At 40.2% G+C, this 20,571-nt stretch overlaps 1 protein-coding gene across 1 annotated transcript in view; it reads left to right on the forward strand.

The window, feature by feature from the left end:
* The window catches only part of LOC118230115 (tumor necrosis factor alpha-induced protein 2-like), a 28,302-nt gene extending 16,403 nt beyond the window's left edge, over nucleotides 1-11,899 (forward strand). Inside the window, exons 11-14 of the mRNA XM_035422905.1 lie at nucleotides 4,939-5,055; nucleotides 5,520-5,675; nucleotides 6,313-6,434; nucleotides 7,755-11,899. Coding sequence (XP_035278796.1) covers nucleotides 4,939-5,055; nucleotides 5,520-5,675; nucleotides 6,313-6,434; nucleotides 7,755-7,917 — 558 coding nt within the window. The 3' untranslated portion in view covers nucleotides 7,918-11,899. The remainder of the gene's footprint in view (nucleotides 1-4,938; nucleotides 5,056-5,519; nucleotides 5,676-6,312; nucleotides 6,435-7,754) is intronic.
* Nucleotides 11,900-20,571: the final 8,672 nt, after the last annotated feature.

Genomic DNA, 20,571 nt, shown 5'->3' on the forward strand with positions numbered 1-20,571 from the left:
GTCATTTCTCCTTTATTATTTTTGAAGGTACTCTAGGTGCAATTTTACATCTCCATTGGGGGTATGCTATTCGGACTCTTAATTTCAGACTACAGAGTAATTGTCTCAAAGCTTGGCATTCAAAGCCGCCCCGTGCCCAGTAACCCTTTGAAGTCTTGCCAGGTTTCAATTAGTCCTGGATGAGCAGATACTCGTTGGTCTGCATCACCATTTTCCTTTCACATTACCCACTCATTTCCCTCATCCTACTTCCAGTCTGACCCTAGAGCAGGTTGTAGCATTGTGCATAAAAATATGTAAGAAAAGGTCACATTTCTGTTTGTGCAGACCAGGTGTGCCTGCACCTTTTACATGCCACTTAATTAGTATTTCCTTAGTCAGTACCTTGAGATCTGGCAGTACATGGAAACCCTCTGTTTTGGTATGGTTCAAATCTACTACTAGCATGTAGACATATTGTGCTTGCTCCCATGGTTCTACCAATTTCCATGTGCACCATTACAGGAATGCCAGGTTGATTCATGATACTTCATAATGAAACTGACTGCAGGGATTTCTTAAATCCATCATGTGGCTTTGCCCCTTTTCAGTCTATACCAGTTCAATTTCCAGAGCAGAACACCTGTTGTGATAAGTCAGTTTCTGACTTCCTCGTGCAGTTATTGTTTGTTCAGACATTCTTGTGCATGATTCTGTTTTGTTTCTCCTAGTGGCATCTTTAAAAATGTACCCGTGCAAAAAAATAAATACTTTTTTTTTTTTATTATTTCTTTTTTTAAACAAAAGACAAAAAATTGTACATGGAGAAAATGTCTCATGTAAGTTTCCAAATATAAGTATAAATATTCATAGAAATGTATTGTTATGTCCCTGGAGAAAAGGGATAATCAAACAAGTGTGAATATATTTTTCTGGTTATTTCCTTACAGGTGTTATTTTGTGAATAGCTGTTAATAATTGGCCCTTTTTGGTCCAGGGTGAATTCCCCAAAAACATGAATCAGGAAACTATATCCTGTCTTCTGGAACCATCTCCCACAAAGGTTGAGTTCATTTGGACTTGGTTAATTATTTGTATGTCTGGGAACTGTCTGGCTTAATCCAGGGGGCAGAGTCCCAGGCAAAGCACTTACAGTACCTGCTAGAACATGGTCATTATGCCAGCTAGCTACAGGCAGTGAACAAATGGTGTACAGTGTCTTTTATAAAGCCTTCAGACCCCTTCACTTTTTGCACATTTTGTTACATAACAGCCTTATTCTAAAATTGATTAAATTCATTTTTATTCTCATCAGTCTACACACAATACCCCATAATGACGAAGTGAAAACAAGTTTAGAAATCTTTGGAAATGTATTAAACATAAAAAACTGAAATATCACATTTACATAAATATTCAGACCCTTTGCTATGACACTCATTATTGAGCTCAGGTGCATCCATTGATCATCATTGAGATGTTTCTACAACTTGTTTGGAGTCCACCTGTGGTAAATTTAATTGATTGGACATGATTTGGAAAAGCACTCACCTGTCTATATAAGGTCCCACAGTTGACAGTGCATGTCAGAGCAAAAACCAAGCCATGAAGTCAAAGGAATTGTATGTGTACCTCCGAGACAGGATTGTGATGAGGTACAGATCTGGGGAAGGGTACAAAAAAATTTCTGCAGCATTGAAAGCCCGAAGAACACAGTGGCCTCCATCATTCTCAAATGGAAGAAGTTTGGAAGCACCAGGACTCTTCCTAGAGCTGGCCACCTGGCCAAACTGAGTAATCGGAGAAGAAGGGCCTTGGTCAGGGAGGTGACCGAGAACCTGATAGCCACTCTGATAGAGCTCCAGAGTTCCTCTGTGGAGATGGGAGAACCTTCCAGAAGGACAACCATCTCTGCAGCACTCCACCAAACAGACCTTTATGGTGGAGTGGCCAGATGGAAGCCACTCCTCAGTAAAAGGCACATGACAGTCCGCTTGGAGTTTGCCAAAAGGCACCTAAAGGACTCTCAGACCATGAGAAACAAGATTCTCTGGTCTGATGAAACCAAGATTGAACTCTTTGGGCACAATGCCAAGCGTCATGTCTGGCAGAAACTTGGCACCGCTCATCACCTGGTCAATACCATCCCTACGGTGAAGCATGGTGGTGGCAGCATCATGCTGTGGGGAAGTTTTTTTAGCAGCAGGAAGTGGGAGACTAGTCAGGATTGATGGAAAGGTGAATGGATCAAAGTACAGAGAGATCCTTGATGAAAACCTGCGCCAGGGCACTCCAGACCTCAGACTGGGGCGAAGATTCACCTTCCAACTGGACAACGACACTAAGCACACAGCCAAGACTGGAGTGGCTTCGGGACAAGTCTGTGAATGTCCTTGAGTGGCCCAGCCAGAGCTTGGACTTGAACCCAATCTAACATATCTGGAGAGATCTGAATATAGCTGTGCAGTAACGCTCCCCATCCAACCTGACAGAGCTTGAGAGGATCTGCAGAGAAGAATGGGAGAAATACCCCAAATACAGGTGTGCCAAGCTTGTAGCGTCATACCCAAGAAGACTTGAGGCTGTAATCGATGCCAAAGGTACCTCAACAAAGTACTGAGTAAAGGGTCTGAATGCTTATGTAAATGTGATATTTCAGTTTTATTTTTAATACATTTCTAAACCTGTTTTCGCTTTGTCATTATGGGTATTGTGTTTAGATTGATGAGAATAAAAATAAATTTAATCAATTTTATAATAAGGCTATAACGTAACAAAATGTGGAAAAAAGTGAAGGGGTCTGAATACTTTCCGAAGTCACTGCACATTTCCCCATGTTCTGGTTGCAGTCTTAGGTCAATGTCAATCATTACTTAATGGTATTTTGTGATCATCTTCACTTCATATTGAATCATTTCTTTCTCGCAGAGGTGGGTGTCTTTCATTAAGACCACACTGTCCCCCTTGACCACAGAGCATGAATAACTGGGCACTGGCTTGAAATACTTAATACCGATGTTATCCATATGTATTAGCCTTCCGTACTAGTGAACCGTACCTTGTAATTTAGAACAGTGCCTAATATATATTTTACTTTTCCACTAAGCAAGAGTTTGTTGATTTTCTCATGGAAGTTCTGTCATTGCCCTGCAGTTTCAGATTCTGTTCGAATGTCATGTAGTGCTGCATGTAGGCTGTATTGGCTACACATGTTGGGTCAACACCCTATAAAGTGGTTTCACACTGGTGTTTCCTTTTTTTGTTCACTACCTGTCCTTACAGGGCTGGGACAAAATAATGTAAACACATCACAGTATATGAATATCAGTGTAACTAGGAAAGAATAGGGCAATCCTTCACACAAGTTCTGAACCATATGTAGTTTTTTATTGGACCACTCGTAAAGAACGGAAGCCTCCAGGCCTTTGAGGGATTGAAGTGGTGCTTCAGAATCTCAAATTAAGGCTGAATGATGTTTCGATGTGGTGATTGTGGTGTTCATGGAAAGCATTTTAATTCATCCTGGTGTTCCTGAAATCTAAATTTGTTTAGCAGTGTACATTACCATCATGGAATGTGGGGACATCATGAGGGAACAGTGTTTGTCTCTTAGGGTGTACTTAGTACTGTAAAATGGCTTCATATTCCTTGGCCATTATAAGACCATGCAGAGCACCCATCAGACCCGATGACTCCCATGAGATGGCTGTCCATACTGTTACAAAATGTAGCTACTTTGGTGCATCGTTTAATGCTAGTATTCTGTTTACTCATTAGGACCTGTGAAACGAGTAGCCAGGGTGGAATATACCCAGGACATTATTGGGATCCAAAATATATGCAAAAAATACTCTGTATATGTGTATTATCTTTATCTCAACTGCAAACAATACATATAGTTCATGGTTCCCATTAAACTCAGATAAATCACATTAGCAATGAAAGTTCCATTCACTTGTGATGAAAAATGTGATTTATAGGCATGGGGGCATAATGTGTATCTGTCAGTAATTTTTATGGAGCAAACCATTGACATTTTTGATTATTTATATTTTGATTGTCAAAGAAACCATATAAGTAAAAAGACAAAGCAAATAAAGATGATGAACAACAAATACAAGCACAAAAAACAAGAACCAAATTTACACTGGTTTGACTACCCAAACTGAACTCACATTGTTAAAGTATAAAAGCTTAGATATTGCATGTTTTAGCAACTGGACTACCCTACCCTTTTATGGTAGGGTGGGTAAAATCATTTGGGGCTTCTTGGGTTAGCATTTCTTAGCTTTTCCTAATAAAACACCAGGAAGTCACAAGGTAACAGTAGTCATCAGCAACATTTTTCATCCTATTGCTGGAAGATCTCAAGGGAAACTGGGAAATGACAGGAAATCTATTTTTTAACCAAAAACTGTTGCATTTAAATATAGGAATACTATAATGTGTTTGTCTATCTCTAATGTATGTTTGTTGATAGTAGTTGAGCCATCAACAAATTTTATAGAGTTCATAAAATATCTTTTTTTTTTTGGTTTTAAGAAGAAATGTGCTAACAGTGTAATAGCACAACATGTACTGTATGTGTGGTCGGCTTAGCCAATCAACCCAATGTTATCTTAAATGTAGTGCAAGTCATATGGTGATCCATTATTTTTCTGTGCTGCCTCATTTCTTCAGACTGGTTTTTGTCTGGTTGAGGGCATGGACAAAGAAATGCATTGTGGGAGACTGTAGTTTGCGTAAGATGAAAAGGAAGTTGGAAAGAAAAATATATTTTTCTTCATTTTAGCTTCAATAGTTTTTGTAAAACATATACAGTTGCATTTGTACTACAATAAGGATTAAGGACAATGTATGATAACATTTACCTTAAATAAAATAATTATCAGTGGGTTTTCATTTCTGGAAGTCTGGCTTCAGGGTTGATTAGTTTATCTACACTCATCTTTCGTACAGGTAGAGTACAAGCAACTATGGACACAAGCCTGGCTTGAGAGGGGTAGCAGGCAGCTGGTGGAACTGCTGGAGAAACACATTTGGGACTGCGAGAACCTGAAGCCCACCTGCAAGCAAGTAAGGCCTAACACTGCAGTGGCACTAATACATGGGGCTAACAACATCAGAGCTACTATCAGAAATGATATGTTTTTTCTGTGGTGCTGAGACATTGTTGCATTCATATATTTGGTTAGAAAGAGCAATAGGATGGAGTAGTATTGGTGCTAAAGTGGGGCTTAGGTTAAATTCTACACACTCAGAAAAAAAGGGTTATTTGGCTTGTCTTCATAGGGGGACCCTTTTTTGTTCTTTGTGGAATTTTCTGTGGTAAGTGTGAAACATATGAAAGCTCCCAGGTTGAACCATTTTGCCTGACAAAGAGCCCTTGAACTAGATACGATGGAAACACAGACGAGCATTTGGAACGCAACACTTAGGTGTAAGGTGGTGCCACACTGTAGTAACCTTGTGTGTATGTGTGCGTTTATGTGTGCTTCTGTTTACGTGTGTTGTGTGTGTGTGTGTGTGCATGTTTGCAGGAGCTAGTGAGTCGGCTGCATGTGCAGGTGATACTGGAATATGTGAGGAGGATGATGAAAGGGAAGCTGAAGTTGAAAAATAAGGAGCAGCAGGAACGAGCTGCATCACTGCTGTTCGAAGACAGTAAGATGCTCAATTTAGTGTTTATTGAAGCAGTAAGTACTGATCTCCCTTACCCAAACACACTATATAACAACATTGTGTTTGATTTCTGTTTATAATCCCCAACCTATTTCACCACACTTCCATCAATATGAATTGATTTTATTCTTTTGAATATCTTTATAAGATGATTTAATGTTCTATGGACATTTTTAGTAGGAAACACAGTTGTTAAAGCTGAGGTGTAATACCGATGGACTGCAATTTCTTTTATTTTTTTTGGACCTACGTTCATCAAAAACACACCTCTTGCTGAATATAGAGTTGAGTTTGAATGTCTTTAGCCTAGGTGTATGTAAACGTTTGACCTCAACTGTACCCTCCTACAATTGGTCAGAATCAGACACTAACACGAGCTGGACAGTAATGCAGGTTAAGATATAAACACTCTGTAGGTGAATCAAACCATTTTGGGGGGGCTTAGATTTGCTGTGGTCTGCATTGCATCTGACAGACAGATATTACTTGGGATATTTCTGATGTTATTGAAGAACAGTCCTGTGAATACTGTCTTCCATAATGCCTTACCTTTTCAGCTGCCTCCTGTATTTAGATGAAAATGAGAATATTTAGTGTGTTGGTGCACTCACAGAGAGTTCTGAGGATTTATGCCCCCCTGTGTTCATGCAGGGGTCTAAGGAGAGGTGGCTGCAGGACATTCTCCTCAAAATTGCAGAAGTCCTCAGGCTGCAGGACCCTGGGGCCATCCAGCTGGAGGTCATCACACTAGCCCAGTGTTACCCTGACCTCAGGTAAGATTACCCCTACCCCCACCCCAACACACTCACATATAAACAGTCCCTCATCCTTGATCAGTTAAACTTAAGACACAGTGTCACAATATAGCACTCTAATACAGATTCTCTGGAGGAACCAGATGGTCAGCTTTCGCATTCAATTCTGCATTCAGTAGACATCTTTTGTTTGTAAACCATTTTTGTCCTCTCATCCATACCCTGACCACAGTGTATGAATCCCAGCACTTACACCACAAGAAGACAAATACCCAAATACATACGAAGGAACGCTTCAGAATTGGGGCAGCCTTTGTTAAAGCTTTGCCTCTTTTGAGCTGCTCCTGAAAGCAATACAGAAGCTGTTCTTTGATGTGCTATGGTGTGGCTCCAAGTAGACTTGAAGCGTTGTTGGTCTCAGACAAAGGCAGAGGGTAGAGAACTGGATCCGCCATTTAGCCTATCAGGTGTCTGTTACAATGCAAATCCCCACTCCTCCAATGTAATAAGACACATTCTCCCCTCCATTTATCCTCCATCTATGTTTACCAGTGGAAAAATACAGAATGCAGTTTCACTTTTCTGCTGTGATACACCTGTGATAAAGCATACCAAATTGTCTAAACTAGCTCATCCTATATTTGTCAGAGAGCAAGGGTTTACATCCACATTCCCACTGTAAGGATTGTGTGTGTGTGTGTGTAGTATGAGGTGCAGAGTATATTTAGCATTTAAACTATTTAACCTGGAATAGTAGTGTAGCCAGGAGTCTTTTTGTGCGCAACAGCAGCACGTATTTAAATTGCAGATTAACTCCAGTTTGAATTTACTGCGAAATCCACACTACAACATATTTTAATGTTCTCTTTTCATGGTTTTTAGAATTATTGTACAGTAACATGCAGCATGGCCCATTGGATCCCCAACTGTACAGTGCATCATCTCATTGTATTTTTATGAGACTGCAGCTTCAGAAACCCCATAATTGGTTGATAATATTTATTGTCAATCTCTGGCTCATATGAAACCAAACAAAAGTATTTTATTTCCTTGTTAAAGCACCTAATATTGTTTTATATGGTATATAAAATCAATATTGGTAAAATTGTTTTATAATGGTCTATGGCAAAAAATGGTAGCTCCACCCATTTTGTGGTTGATAAATCCTCCCTTTCCAAACGTCAGCACAGATGTAACCATATCACTGAAATTAGGTGTTTCATAGGTAATAATGGTATTACCATTCCGATGTTGTTTCCCAACGTTGTCCTGGGTACCACAGCATAACAGGTTCATTGTGTACATGACAACACCCTGACGCCCTTCCCCCTCTTACAGTGACAAGCACGTCTCCATCTTGTTGCGCCTCAAAAACCTTCCCAGGGGCCACATCAGAAAGATCAAGAGCAGCCTGGCAGTGAACCGCTCTTTGGGCTCCCCCGAAGACACCCGATCCTTTTTCTCTAGAGTGCGGCTTCCCAAGTTTACCACCCAGATCTAATGACCTCCAGCTTCCATCTGAGGACCTCCGAAGACTCCAGGTGTACTCCACAGACATTGATCCTGAAATAGCCATTTTTAAATATCTTTTTTCCCCACATCATGGTTGAGGTTAAGACCCGGTCTGGATGGGCTTCTGGGTGGCATGTCCAGCCAGAGCACTGGTTCATTGGAGTGACCTGTCCCATGGTCTGGTGTCAGATTCTGATGGTGCCAGTGGTGGCAACAGTGGATAACTCTGCAGAGCGGTATGTGATTGGCTGGGGCGCAGCCCAAGGGCAAAGAGTCTTCAAGATCATTCCAGTAAGGAAAAATTTGACTACGCCAAAAACTGTAAGGAAAAATTTGTTATCCTGCTGACTACGCCAATGCTGTAAGGAAAATGTGTTATCCTGCCGATCACGCCAAATTGTAAGGGAAAATTTGTGACAGGGATCAAAAGACTAATAGGTTAGAAGACCGGACATATCCTTTTATTTATTTATTTATTTATTTATTTATTTATTTATTTATTTATTTATTTATTTATTTATTTATCTATTTATTTATTTAACCTTTATTTATTTAACCTTTATTTAACCAGGTAAAAGTGATTGAGAACAAACAACACTGACCTGGCCAAGAAGACATGCATCAATCAAAACATACAAACATTGCTTAAAAAATCAAGTTCACAACGGTACATTTACAGAGGTAAAAACAAATTGCATTAAGTTAGGTACATAGCAGTCAGCAGTAGCAAAGAGATGGGGATTGGCATGTGCAGTTATCAGTAAATGTGTTTTGTAAAAGTCTTTTAAAGGAGGATAAGGGTGTGTTAAGATTGGAGAGTTTGAGAATGGATTATAGAGTGTTCCAGTCATGCGCAGCAGAGAAACAAAAGGAATTTCGACCAAACATTGTTGAGGTTTTGGGGATGACCAGGGTGATAAAATTAGTTGATTTAAGGTTGTAACAGTAATGGAACTGATGCAGAAGATTTGAGAGGTAGGCAGATGTGATGTGTAAGAGTGATTTGTAAATAAACAGGTGCCAATGAATGAGCCTTCTGGTGTGGAGGGATGAGCAGCCAGCAAGGGAGTATAAAGTGCAGTGGTGTGTAGTGAATGGAGCATTCGTAATAAAACGGATAGCAGAGTGATAAATATATTGAGTTTGCTCAGCAATGTATTTGAAGCAGTCCTGTAAATAATATCACAGCAAACAAAAATGGGAAGTATTGTCATCTTGACCAGTGTAAGTTTAGCAGTGTAGGTGACGGACGTTTTGTTACGGTAGAGTAATCTGGGCCTGGGCTTAACTTTGTCTTGTAATGTACTGATGTGAGTTTGAAATGTGAGTGAAGAATCTAACCAAAGTCCAAGATATTTACATGAGGTAACACATTCCAGGGATGAGTTATCCATGGTGGTAATTTTAGGGATGTTGTCCAGAGTGTATTTCTTTTTGGTAAAGACCATGCATTTGGTTTTCTTAGTATTAAGTTTGAGGTGTAAATCGGTGAAAGCTTTCTGTAGCCTATATCAAGAAAGGATGATTGAAGGTTGGTGAGGGCTGAGTGTAGTGTAGTGTGGGAGCAATATAGTATGGTATCATCAGCATACAGACGTATTTGAGCATTACCAGTAGATTGTGCAATGTTGTTTATGTAGATGGAAAAGAGTGTAGGACCTAAAGTCGAGCCCTGGGGCACACCTATAGTAATAGGAAGAGATTGGGAAAGTATATTTTCAGCCTTGACGCACTGCATGCGGGAACACAAAAAGCTTTGTTCTATTTAGTTTAGTTATTGGTTAGACTGGGGTCATGGATCACATACCCAAAATCTGATATATACACCGTGGCGTTGAGCAGCACACCTGCACCTTGGAGCTCTGGTCCCCTTTAGCTACCCACGCACGCACTGGGACTTGAAAACTGCTGTTCAGGAACTGAATCCTGAGGCTTGCATCGAGCCCCGCCCGGGGGACTGGGACATTAATCGACATTTGAGAACGCATCTCCCAATGTGCGGGACACTGCAACACAGATTGTATGCACCAGTTTTTAGTGGGTTCTTATAAGCTGTGAACAAAGTATTTGTAAGGCTGAAAAAGGGTTAGGAAGGAAAATGCAGATGGGATGGAAATATGAGGCTTTATTAATAAACATAATCATCCAGTTAAGTTAATGACATAAAATATGAAAACATTCATTACCTATAGCCGAACACAGGATCACATGCTTGCTACGGCAAATAAACCTAAACATGTTCACTGACAAAATACATAACCACATGATTCTGGACGGCAATGACTATGGTACCAGGAGAACTGTTAAGCAGTGTCTCCAAACTGTGGTACCAGGGGAACTGCACTTAACCAAACACAGTATGCTTAGTAGGATTAGCAGTCTGTAGATGATGATGAATCAAATCCATTACACCAGCTCATGTGGAACGTACCACACAACAAATTTTGTAGTCAGGGGTCACCAACAAAGTATTCTAGAGCAAAACTGCCATCAAGTCAGACCCACACACACACAACAACAGTAGACATTTCCACTCAAACACAGACCTACACAATGCTGTATCAGAACGAAAGACACTACCAACATGTCAAAGAGGTAGGGAGATGTGTTACTACCATACAGCATCTAGGCCTGTGTCTGACTAACATTAAAGGCATAGACCACCCAATAATCTAAATTTTTCAGCTGTTTTCTTACTTTGAAAATAGTCTAATAGAAAAAATAAATCAACATTCCACATCATCTCATTCAACAATCCACATTGTAGTTCCTGTACTGGTCCCAACACCAAAATGAATGGATATGATAGGACTCAGTCTATAGGCTCAAAAGCCTAAGCTAGAGTGACTCCTATCATTTCCATTAATTCAGAAGTGAGAAACATATGGTTCCTATGGAAAAGATCCTGTACAATATGGATTTATTTATTCTATTAGACTATTTTCAAGGTAAGAAAACAGCTGACTAAGTTTGATTGCTGGGTGGTCTATGCTTTTAAGTAGTAGCTAGGCTAATGTTTCATTCTTCAAAGTAGCCTAATGCAACAGATTCTATCAAATCAGTCTTACCTTAAAAAATTGACCACAGAGGTTTGGGTTGACTCTCCTGGGCTTTCCTCCCTGTCACCCACGATGTTGAAAGACGATGGCCAGCTTTCACCCAGGACGTCACAAATGGAGTAGGGTCAAAGAACTCCAAGGGTGGTCCACTGATGTCCAAAATTAGAAGAGAGGACAGACTTTTTGACCGGAGCCTGTTGCGAGATTTCCTGTCCGTGTCATTAACTGCCGAAAATCCTCTCTCACATTCGGCAGAGGTAGCCAAGTAGGTCTTACTGGCAATCAGAAGTCTCTTCAGAGTCTCTCCCTCCTGTGTCCCTTGTAGTTTAAACTCTCTGAAGTCTTCAATTGCTTCTCTGGTTAGTTCACCAAGGAGTTTGGCCATCTTGTGCACCTCAGTCTCACCGAACAAGACAAGCTGTTCACGCTTTTGTGGCCAGCTGGACTTCTCAAGGGGCCTCAGTAACTGAACAAGGGCGTCACTTGGCAGGCGGGCAGTCAAGTTTTCAACAACTGCTTGGTAAAATTGAGGGCTATTTATTTTCCCTGCTCTCTGCTGTGTATTAAAATGAAGGGAAACCAGTCTCCTTGTGTCTTTCTCGAACTATCAGGCACTGTTTTATTCCTGTTGGCTTTCTGTTGATCTTTGCATGCAAGGTCAGTGTGGAGGGGTGGTGTGGGTAGAGCGGCATCTGCGGGTGGAGCTGGAGTGGTATAGCTGGTCTGTAATCACAGCTGTTGACAGTGAGCATGATTGCAAACTCTTTATGTGCTTCTGTCGGCAGCAAGACCAGGGGCTGGAATGAGATGCATGCGGGGACTATATATTGTGTTCCCTTCGCCTATCGTGTGTTGTTTGTTTGTTCGTTTGTTGTACCTGTGTCGAATGCACAATAAAGCCTGTGTGCGTCTGAACCAGAGAACTGTGTGTATTGTGGGGAGACGATAAAACCGAAACTGTTACATAATGGTAATTTCATTGGCAAGGTTGGCCAAAACCATGAAGAGGTATGTTCCTGTGATAAGGTTATGTATATTTATAAACCTCCAGACCACTAAATCCAGATAGAGGAACAGAGAACCCAGAATAGCAATCATTATCAATTCAAGCCTTTTAATTAACCAGCCCTGTACAGTTCAGAACTCTGTTATCCACTGTTGAACGGTTAACTTTATGACAAAATTGTCAGTGGGAGTGCATCTTAAGCATGCTGAACCTCATACCAGAGTTAATTTGAAGCAAATGTTAGTAATGAGTTCCTGCTGTGTGTGTGTGTGTGTGTGTGTGTGTGTGTTTGTTCATGTGAAGGAGAGAGATAGTGTCAACAAGAGAAGCCAGCTACCAGAGATGGCAGGGAGAGAAATGCTTTTATAGCTCCCCCACAGGACAATTGGAAAACATTTTATCCTTTGGAAAGTTCAGTGTGGAAACATGAATGTCTCACAGATGTTCTCTGGTGTAAAAGTATTCCACCACCTCTTACTATGGACTTCACTTCCCAATGGCACCACTGCAAAATCAATATTCAATGTCTGTCTTAATTCAGGTTTTTTGCTCAATCTTCTATTTCCCACTGCAGTCAAGTTGACAACTTTGGTTGCTGTGAAGCCATAGGCATCCTACAGTGTTTGCATTACATATGGGGCAGATGCATTGTTTTCATGATGGCAGTAAGACATTGATACCAGGGCCCTGGAATTCTAGGACTTCCAGTTATTCAGCATGATAAAGATGGAAATCATTTTAGTATTTATTCATAGTTGTACTGCTCATTGAAAACCAATATGTGATTAGATTAGATTAGATTAGATTAGATTAGATTAGATTCAACTTTATTGTCATTGCACAGAGTACATGTACTGAGACAACGAAATGCAGTTAGCATCTAACCGGAAGTGCAAAAGAAGCAGTAAAGTGCAGTAAGGTGTATGTACATATGTATAATATAAATATAGAATATGGAATGAAAAGCTAAGGTATATACAGTATGAAAGTGAATAAATATGAATACAATATGCTAAATATGAATACAATGTGGTATAAACAGTATAGACAGTTATAAACAGTATAGACAGTGGATAGATATAAATATGTTAAATATATTATCAGCAAGGTGCAGCAGTGCAAGTTCAGTCGTTGGAGTAAATTGAGGGGAAAAAGCTGTTCCTGAACCTGCTGGTCCTAGAACGGAGGTTCCTGTAGCGCCTCCCAGAGGGAAGGAGAGCAAACAGTCTGTGGCTGGGGTGAGAGGTGTCCCTGGCGATGCTGCGTGCCTTCCGCAGACACCGCTTGTGCTGGACAGTCTGAATTGCTGGGAGTGGAGTGCCGGTGATGCGTTGGGCGGTTTTCACCACCCTCTGAAGTGCTTCCCGGTCCGAGGCAGAACAGCTGCCGTACCAAACTGTGATGCAGTTGGTGAGGATGATTTCAATTGTGCAGTGGTAGAAGTTCACCAGAATCTGAGGAGACAGATGGCCTTTCCTCAGGCTCCTCAGGAAGAAGAGTTGCTGGTGAGCCTTCTTGACCAGGGTCGAAGTGTTGAGGGCCCAGGAGAGGTCCTCGGAGATGTGGTAATGTCTAAAACAAGGCACCTAGATTTAGTGTTCATGACAGTCTGTCCATATGTTCTGTTCCATAAATATTAATCTTAATGGAAAATTATTTTTTTGCAATGGAAGACTTTTAATTGAATGCTGTCAAAATTCAGTATCACAAACTATGGCACTGTTGGCTGAGGTCTGTAATCCAAATTGTATTAAGTACTGATGGAGGGGGAAAATCCAGGTTCAGAAAGTAAAAGTCCTCACCAGTTTTTGTTCCAATCACCTGGATTTGCTAATTAGTACAGTTCTTCAACTCGGGCTATGTTTGAGACTGCATACTATCTGTACTTATCATACTAGAGAAAATGAGAATTTAGCAGCCTATGTTCATTTTGTGTATGCAATATTGGCAATCTTTGATCACATAAATTAAACAAGCTGTATTCCAAAGCAATGCTACCCAATGTTTCCTACATTGTTTCAAGTCACTAGGACCTTTGTTTATTAACTCTCTATTCTGTGGCAAATGTCAGGGAGATATTGGGAAATATTTCCATTGATTCTGGGATTGTGTCATGTGGTAGGGTTCAGTTTGTGGGAGAGATTCATGGTAATCGGAGGACCACGCCTACTGGTTAAGTAGATACATGCACCTGGAATGCATCGATAATTAAGCTGTTTTGTTTATTTTCGTAATGACCGCTCTCTCTCTCGCTCTTATAAGATAAATACCGGAATAGTCCATAATTCTTGCATATCTCTGTGTCCAAATCTTTTGTCCACCAAAGGGGTGTGTCGTGGCATGCAACATGTGGTAATATAGAATTTCTCAGGAAAAATAACTTCTGAACTAAGAGATATTTTTTAATTAACATACAACCAAAACCTGCCTGCTTTTTTTCTCAGTATCCCACTCTCTCAGCTAACTAAATCCCATAGTCACTTAACTCTTCTTAAACGTCTGTTTCTGGCAAGATGTTGGATTTTGCTTCAGCCTCCAACAGTAGCTCAGTGGTACCAGGAGATCTATAAAATTCTTCCTATGGAGCGTTTTAAGGTTAAGCCTTAGCTCACGGTTCTGAAGATGTTTTTTTTGTATTGTTTTCTTTTTTTTAAATAAAACTTTCCAGCCAGTCTTAAACAACTATCTGTACAAATAAGTTCTTCTCACCATTGGGGTAAATATATAGTCATTTTTGGGTAGTGAACTGTATGAGTATCATGCTTACATCTGACCAGGTATTAATTGTATTTGTTTTTGTTTTATCCTATCCTATTTTCTCTTTTTTGTGTTCTTTTTTATTTGTTTATTTATTTATATTATTATTTATAATATTCTTACATAAATATGGCAAAGAGTGAAAAGTGTGCTAACCAACCCCAATCTCCCCTACTTGTATGCAGTCAATGACAAAATAGAGTAGGCCAAAGATAGAATGTTTTAATAAACTCCATCATGACATTTCTTTAGCATCTACATAAAATAGAATGCACGAAATAGCCTGCAATAACAAAATATAAAGATAAAAAATAAAAGAAAGATAATGCAGATATTTTCAATATTCTTCAAATATAAAGACAAGACATACAGTACAAACACATAGCTACACAATGCAGAATAGATACCTCAAACAATCAGCAGTCATTTGTATTTGTTTGCAGAAAATGAGAAATAGAAAGAGAACTACTGACAGGGGTCCCTAAGGAGGTTTTTGATATGTTGGAAATTTAAAAATTCAAACTAACAGCCTGTTGTCAGTAAACTATTGACTGACCAATTGATTGGATCTGTTCAACTCAGACCTGCTCATCATAAATATATTGAAATTTTGGCTACATGATGCTACGTGACATCGTCTTGGAGTTACAGTCTTGGAATCAATTGCAATCCTGCTTTTTAGTGTAGTCAATGATCCTGACAGAATTATGACCCTTTTATTTCTTATTATGTTCCATCAAAGTAACTGCTTCTCACTTTACCTGTGTCTGATTATTAATTATCTGCCCTTGGAAATCTGAAAGGAAGGGATCTGCTGCACCGGAGCTGTTGTATTCAAATGTTTTAGCTTAGCACATAGGCTATGCACATTGGCCATGTCACCTGGTTTGTCTGGCACAATTTGCAACATACAAAATAATATTAAAAACATACAAAATAAAATGTTTAGAAATCAGTGGGCTGTCCTTTGAGGCAGCAAAATGAACTACAGGATGCTCAGTACAAGGAACTTGTTCAGACATTAAGGTGAGGCAAGCAATTTCTTTTCCTGTGCTGGCATCAGGATGGGGGATTACCATTGTTTTTGAATACAGATACATCTAAACCTGTCTTCTGTCTTTCCTGTTGAAAGTTAAAAATGAACTACAGGCAGAAATGTGATAAATACAAGCTAAAATAATGCTATCACTTAAACCAGTTGTAAAAACAGTTATAAGAACCTTTAAATTCATGAAGTGAATATAAAACCTATTCATAAGACAATTCTCCGAAGTACCTGGAAGAAATCTGTTGAAATTGGGGAAAACTGTAAGAATCCGTGGTAGAACAACTTGAAATCCATTACTGGTTAAAGAAAAGTTAAAATATGAGAACATTTCTGGTTCATTTCCTTATGTCGGTAATCTATCTTTTTATATTAACAGCATACAGCATACATTGCAGGGGGTTCGTGGTCTTTTTCCCTCACTCCAGATGAAGGTCCTGATGAAGTAACACTGCTAATGTCATGATTTTGATCTTTCTCCCCTCTTTTTCAGGGGGTACTGCACTCTCATTGGACATATTGTCACAGGACTTTCTAACCCCTTATCAGATTGTGACTACTGTCATAATTTCTGCAGTTGTTTTTTTTTTTGTCCATGTAGTTTCTGTTGAGGCCGTAGCTGTTGTTTTCAAACAAGTTTGTGTCACCCTGATGCTCAAGAAACCCACTCGTGACCCCCACCGACATCCAAAATGACTGTACTGTTTCTCTTCATCCATTTCCCTCAAAAACTAATGTGCTGTTTTCAACCCGCTCTCTCCTTTTCTATCAAAGGATTCTAGAGCCTCAGAAATCTGGCTTGAGGGCTGACCACTCAACTGAGACTGCCCTCCTTTCAGTCAGTGAGGAGCTCCAGTTTCTCTCCCCACTGTTCTTATAGTCCTTGCACTCTGTGCAGCATTTGACATGGTTGACGACTTACTCCTGCTGTCATCCCTGGCTACCTTGAGGATTGGCGGCACAGTTTTGGACTGGTTTTCATCTAACTTCGACTGTTGCTCCTTTTAGTTTACATGGGGGGTGTGGGGGAAGTCTTGAGACCTCCTAGACTACTGCAACTCCCTTCTTGCTGGCCTCCCTGCCTCTGCCATCAGACCTCTGCAACTCATCCAGAATGCTGCTGCTCGTCTGACCTACAAACTTGCTCGACTCAGCTATGTCACTTCCCCACTCATCTCCCTCCACTGGCTCACATCAAATTCAAAACCTTGGTGCCAGCCTATCTGGCAGCTAAAAGGAGCTCAATTATTTCTTTAAAAGATCACCAGAGCCTACACACATACCCAATCTCTCAATTCTGCTATTGTGTGTGATTTCTCACATATTTTTTAAGTTCACAAAGCTATTTGAATACTCAGAGGCATTTGTATTAACATCCAAACATAGACCGTATGTTCGTCATGACAGCATTGTTGCAACAGGATCTGATGAAGAAAATATAATGCTTTTAACTTGTGAGATGAAACATGAATTAATAAACCATCTTTCCATCAAGACGATATACTCTAAACCTGGAATGGTCAATTAGCTGTGTAATCACTGGGAAGATGTCACCCCTGAGACTTCCCAGATGCTACATGTTCCTATGTACATTATATACCCATTACCATTGATATTTTATGTCATCAATTTACCATTATCTATGTGCTGTCACAAAGGTATTGTACAGACAGGTGGGGTGGGTCTCATATTGTGCCTTTGTGCGGGCTTTATTTTGTAATTATAAAAAATCAGAATTATCTGGGTTTAAAGCTACTGAAGTCTAAATGATGTTTATATGCTGTACCAAATTGTTTACCCAAGTTAAATATATAGAATACCACTCACAATAAGCTGATAACTTACTATTTACATACCTCAACAAGAGGTTAATCTCTCAGCAAGTGTCAGTTAATTGTCACATCTTATTCTCCTTATTTGCATGAATTTCCACTAATTAAGCTCTGACAATGATCATTAGAAACTTTCGACCCTGTCACATGCTGTGCAAGTCATTTCTTTCTTTTTTTCCAAACAAAAAAGTGAAATTACATTGGTTGTACAAACATTGGTAAACAAGACCAACCATAACACTGAAATTGTGATGTATTTATAAAAAATGAACGACTAAAACATATTAACTGAAAATAAGGAAAAAGCAAGGTTTATGTTAAGAACCGGTCTCGGACTGGACCCAAACACAGGACACAGAGGCAGCAGTAGATATACAAAAGGGGTTTATTGGAGTACAGACAGAGACGGTAGGAATCAGGGCAGACTTGGGACAGGAACAGTGAGGGTAGGTGCAGAGGTCCGGAGTCCGGCTTGGCGCTGAACGGACTGTGGCACTAACCAGGCAGACTCGGAGCAGGGCTGTGGGGTGTTGAGGGGAGATCCGGAATCTGGCTGGCGCTGAATGAATACCTCCGGTGTCGGTGGCGGAGCTGGGCTGGGGACTGGGAGGCCGGCGAAGGACGGGCTGGATCGGGAGGTTGGAGCTGGGGAGGTAATTGGGAAGAACAGGGAACACGGAACAAGACGCAACGCAGACCACACACAGGCACGACAGACAGGGAAACACTGAACACGGTACATGAACAAACAAACAATCTGTGGCCAAGGAAACAGTGCGAGGTGAGAAAACCGAGGAAGGTGCAGAGGAAACTGGGTATAGAAAATAGTGCAAGGCTAGGATATAACACGATTGCAAAGAGTGACGCTGGGCAACAAATCAACGATCTGGCAAAGACAGAAACAAAAAGTGTGGCTTTATAGCCTGGTGCTGATTGGGATTAATCAGGGAGGGTGTGAGGAATGTGACCTGAAACGAGTGTGAAAATTGCTGAGGGCTGGAAGTGATTAGGGAGTGTATGGGAGTGCACGTGAAAGATCACGCCCACCCTGTGGGGAAGAGCAAAGACGTGGTGAGGAATAAGGCACGCGGAACATTACATTACATTACATTACAGGCATTTAGCAGACGCTCTTATCCAGAGCGACTTACACAACTTTTACTTAGCACTTTACATTGTATCCATTTATACAGCTGGATATATACTGAAGCAATGCAGGTTAAGTACCTTGCTCAAGGGTACAACGGCAGTGTCCTTACCCAGGATTCGAACCTGCGACCTTTTGGTTACAAGCGCAGTTCCTTACCCACTGTGCCACACTCCGTCCTGCTAGAAATAACTGGAACACAAGGGAAACCATAAGACAACCGAAACACGGGGGCATGACAGTTTAACCTTTATGAAATTCAATATTCTCTGTTTTGCAAAGAAACTTCTTGCTGTGTGTTGTTATGGGGAGAATCGAGATGGAGTTAAATCTCCAATGTAAGCAAAGCTGAATACAGAAGAGACTCTTACACAACACACTGCTGTTCCTGCCTTCTGCTGATCGCCTCCCCCTTTAGGCCCCCAGCTAGTGCATGGCTCTAACTCTGTTATAAGCATAGTCCTTGCTTCTCGGAAAGCATGTGGTTTCCCTCCTCCTCTATCAGGATGATGTAGGCAGGCAGCGCTTCAGCTGTTGTAACCAATCACAGTTGCCTGCCATTTTTAACTGTTAAGTGGCAATAACAGCTCTGTAATTGGTGAATATGAACGCTTCTGCTTTTAAATATCAAAATTAATTCAACTAAAGTAAACATTTGTTTTCTTTTACAGAACAATCATTTAAATGCATTTAAACAAATCTTTTAAAAGAATGAAAATATTTGAATGTTAATTATTTGGAGTAAAAAATGTATTTTTTGCAATTTATTCAGTGGTTCTGAAACTGTAATGTAGTAATGAACAATTACCTCATGATGACTGAGGTTTTCCAATGAGCAGAAATGTGAATAAGGGCAAGATTAATCTTCATTTGATATCTGCAATAATTAAGCAGCTATATGCTAAAATGTAGTTCATATAAAAACATTTGTATATTTCATATTCAAATTTATTTATTTTACTTCCTGGGATTAATATTCTTAATATTCTCCTGGGATTGGTATTTTTAATTACTTACAAGTTATGAATTAGGTTTCATGAAGTTCTATAAATGGGCGGAGCTATGGTGTGCTGTCAATCATGGGCATGTTTAAAAGCAATCAAATCAAGTTTCTGTCCACAGCAAAACAGGACAATTGGTCCAAATCAGGTGAGCAAATGATTACCCTGAAGAAGGCATCTTGCTAAAGCACATTGGTTTCAGCAATAAAAAAATCTTATTTTATTTAAAAAAATGTATTCCTCACCCAAGCGTGAAAAAACCCTCTTTTCTATACTTTTAATTACTCGTCTTAGCACCCTGCAGTGTTAAAGTCCAGTAGCGCCAAAGTCTAAGTTGCACCATTTACAAACGATGGCCCCAGGCATTTTGAGTTCCCTGAAGTCTCACTTATGACATCATGCAGCATGCAGCTCGCCTGCTGACAGTGAACAAAAGCTACATTGACTAGGAATGCAAACGTATCTTCCCACAAGTCTCCCTTAATTATTGGAGATGCTGTGATTCTGCTTAATATGGAGATTGTAATTTCCTCCTGTCTTCAAATGTACTGCTGTTCATTTTCCTCATCTATGATGAGTGCCAATCAGTAGACTACAAAAATGTTTGAATGTTTGACTGTTGGACATGTGTCTATAGTGGAGCCCTCAGTGAAGTCAACCAAATTTGTGACACCTTTTAGTTCTTGCAGAATTTTCCCTCAATATCATCATTTCTTGGAAACTGCTCTTGCTACTCTGGGAAAAATCATTTTCCCCTGGCTCAACATCATATTTTAGAAATGTTGCGTTGCAGGGT

The sequence above is a fragment of the Anguilla anguilla genome, chromosome 6 (genome assembly GCF_013347855.1).
Source record: "Anguilla anguilla isolate fAngAng1 chromosome 6, fAngAng1.pri, whole genome shotgun sequence".
NCBI classification, from domain to species: Eukaryota; Metazoa; Chordata; class Actinopteri; order Anguilliformes; family Anguillidae; genus Anguilla; species Anguilla anguilla.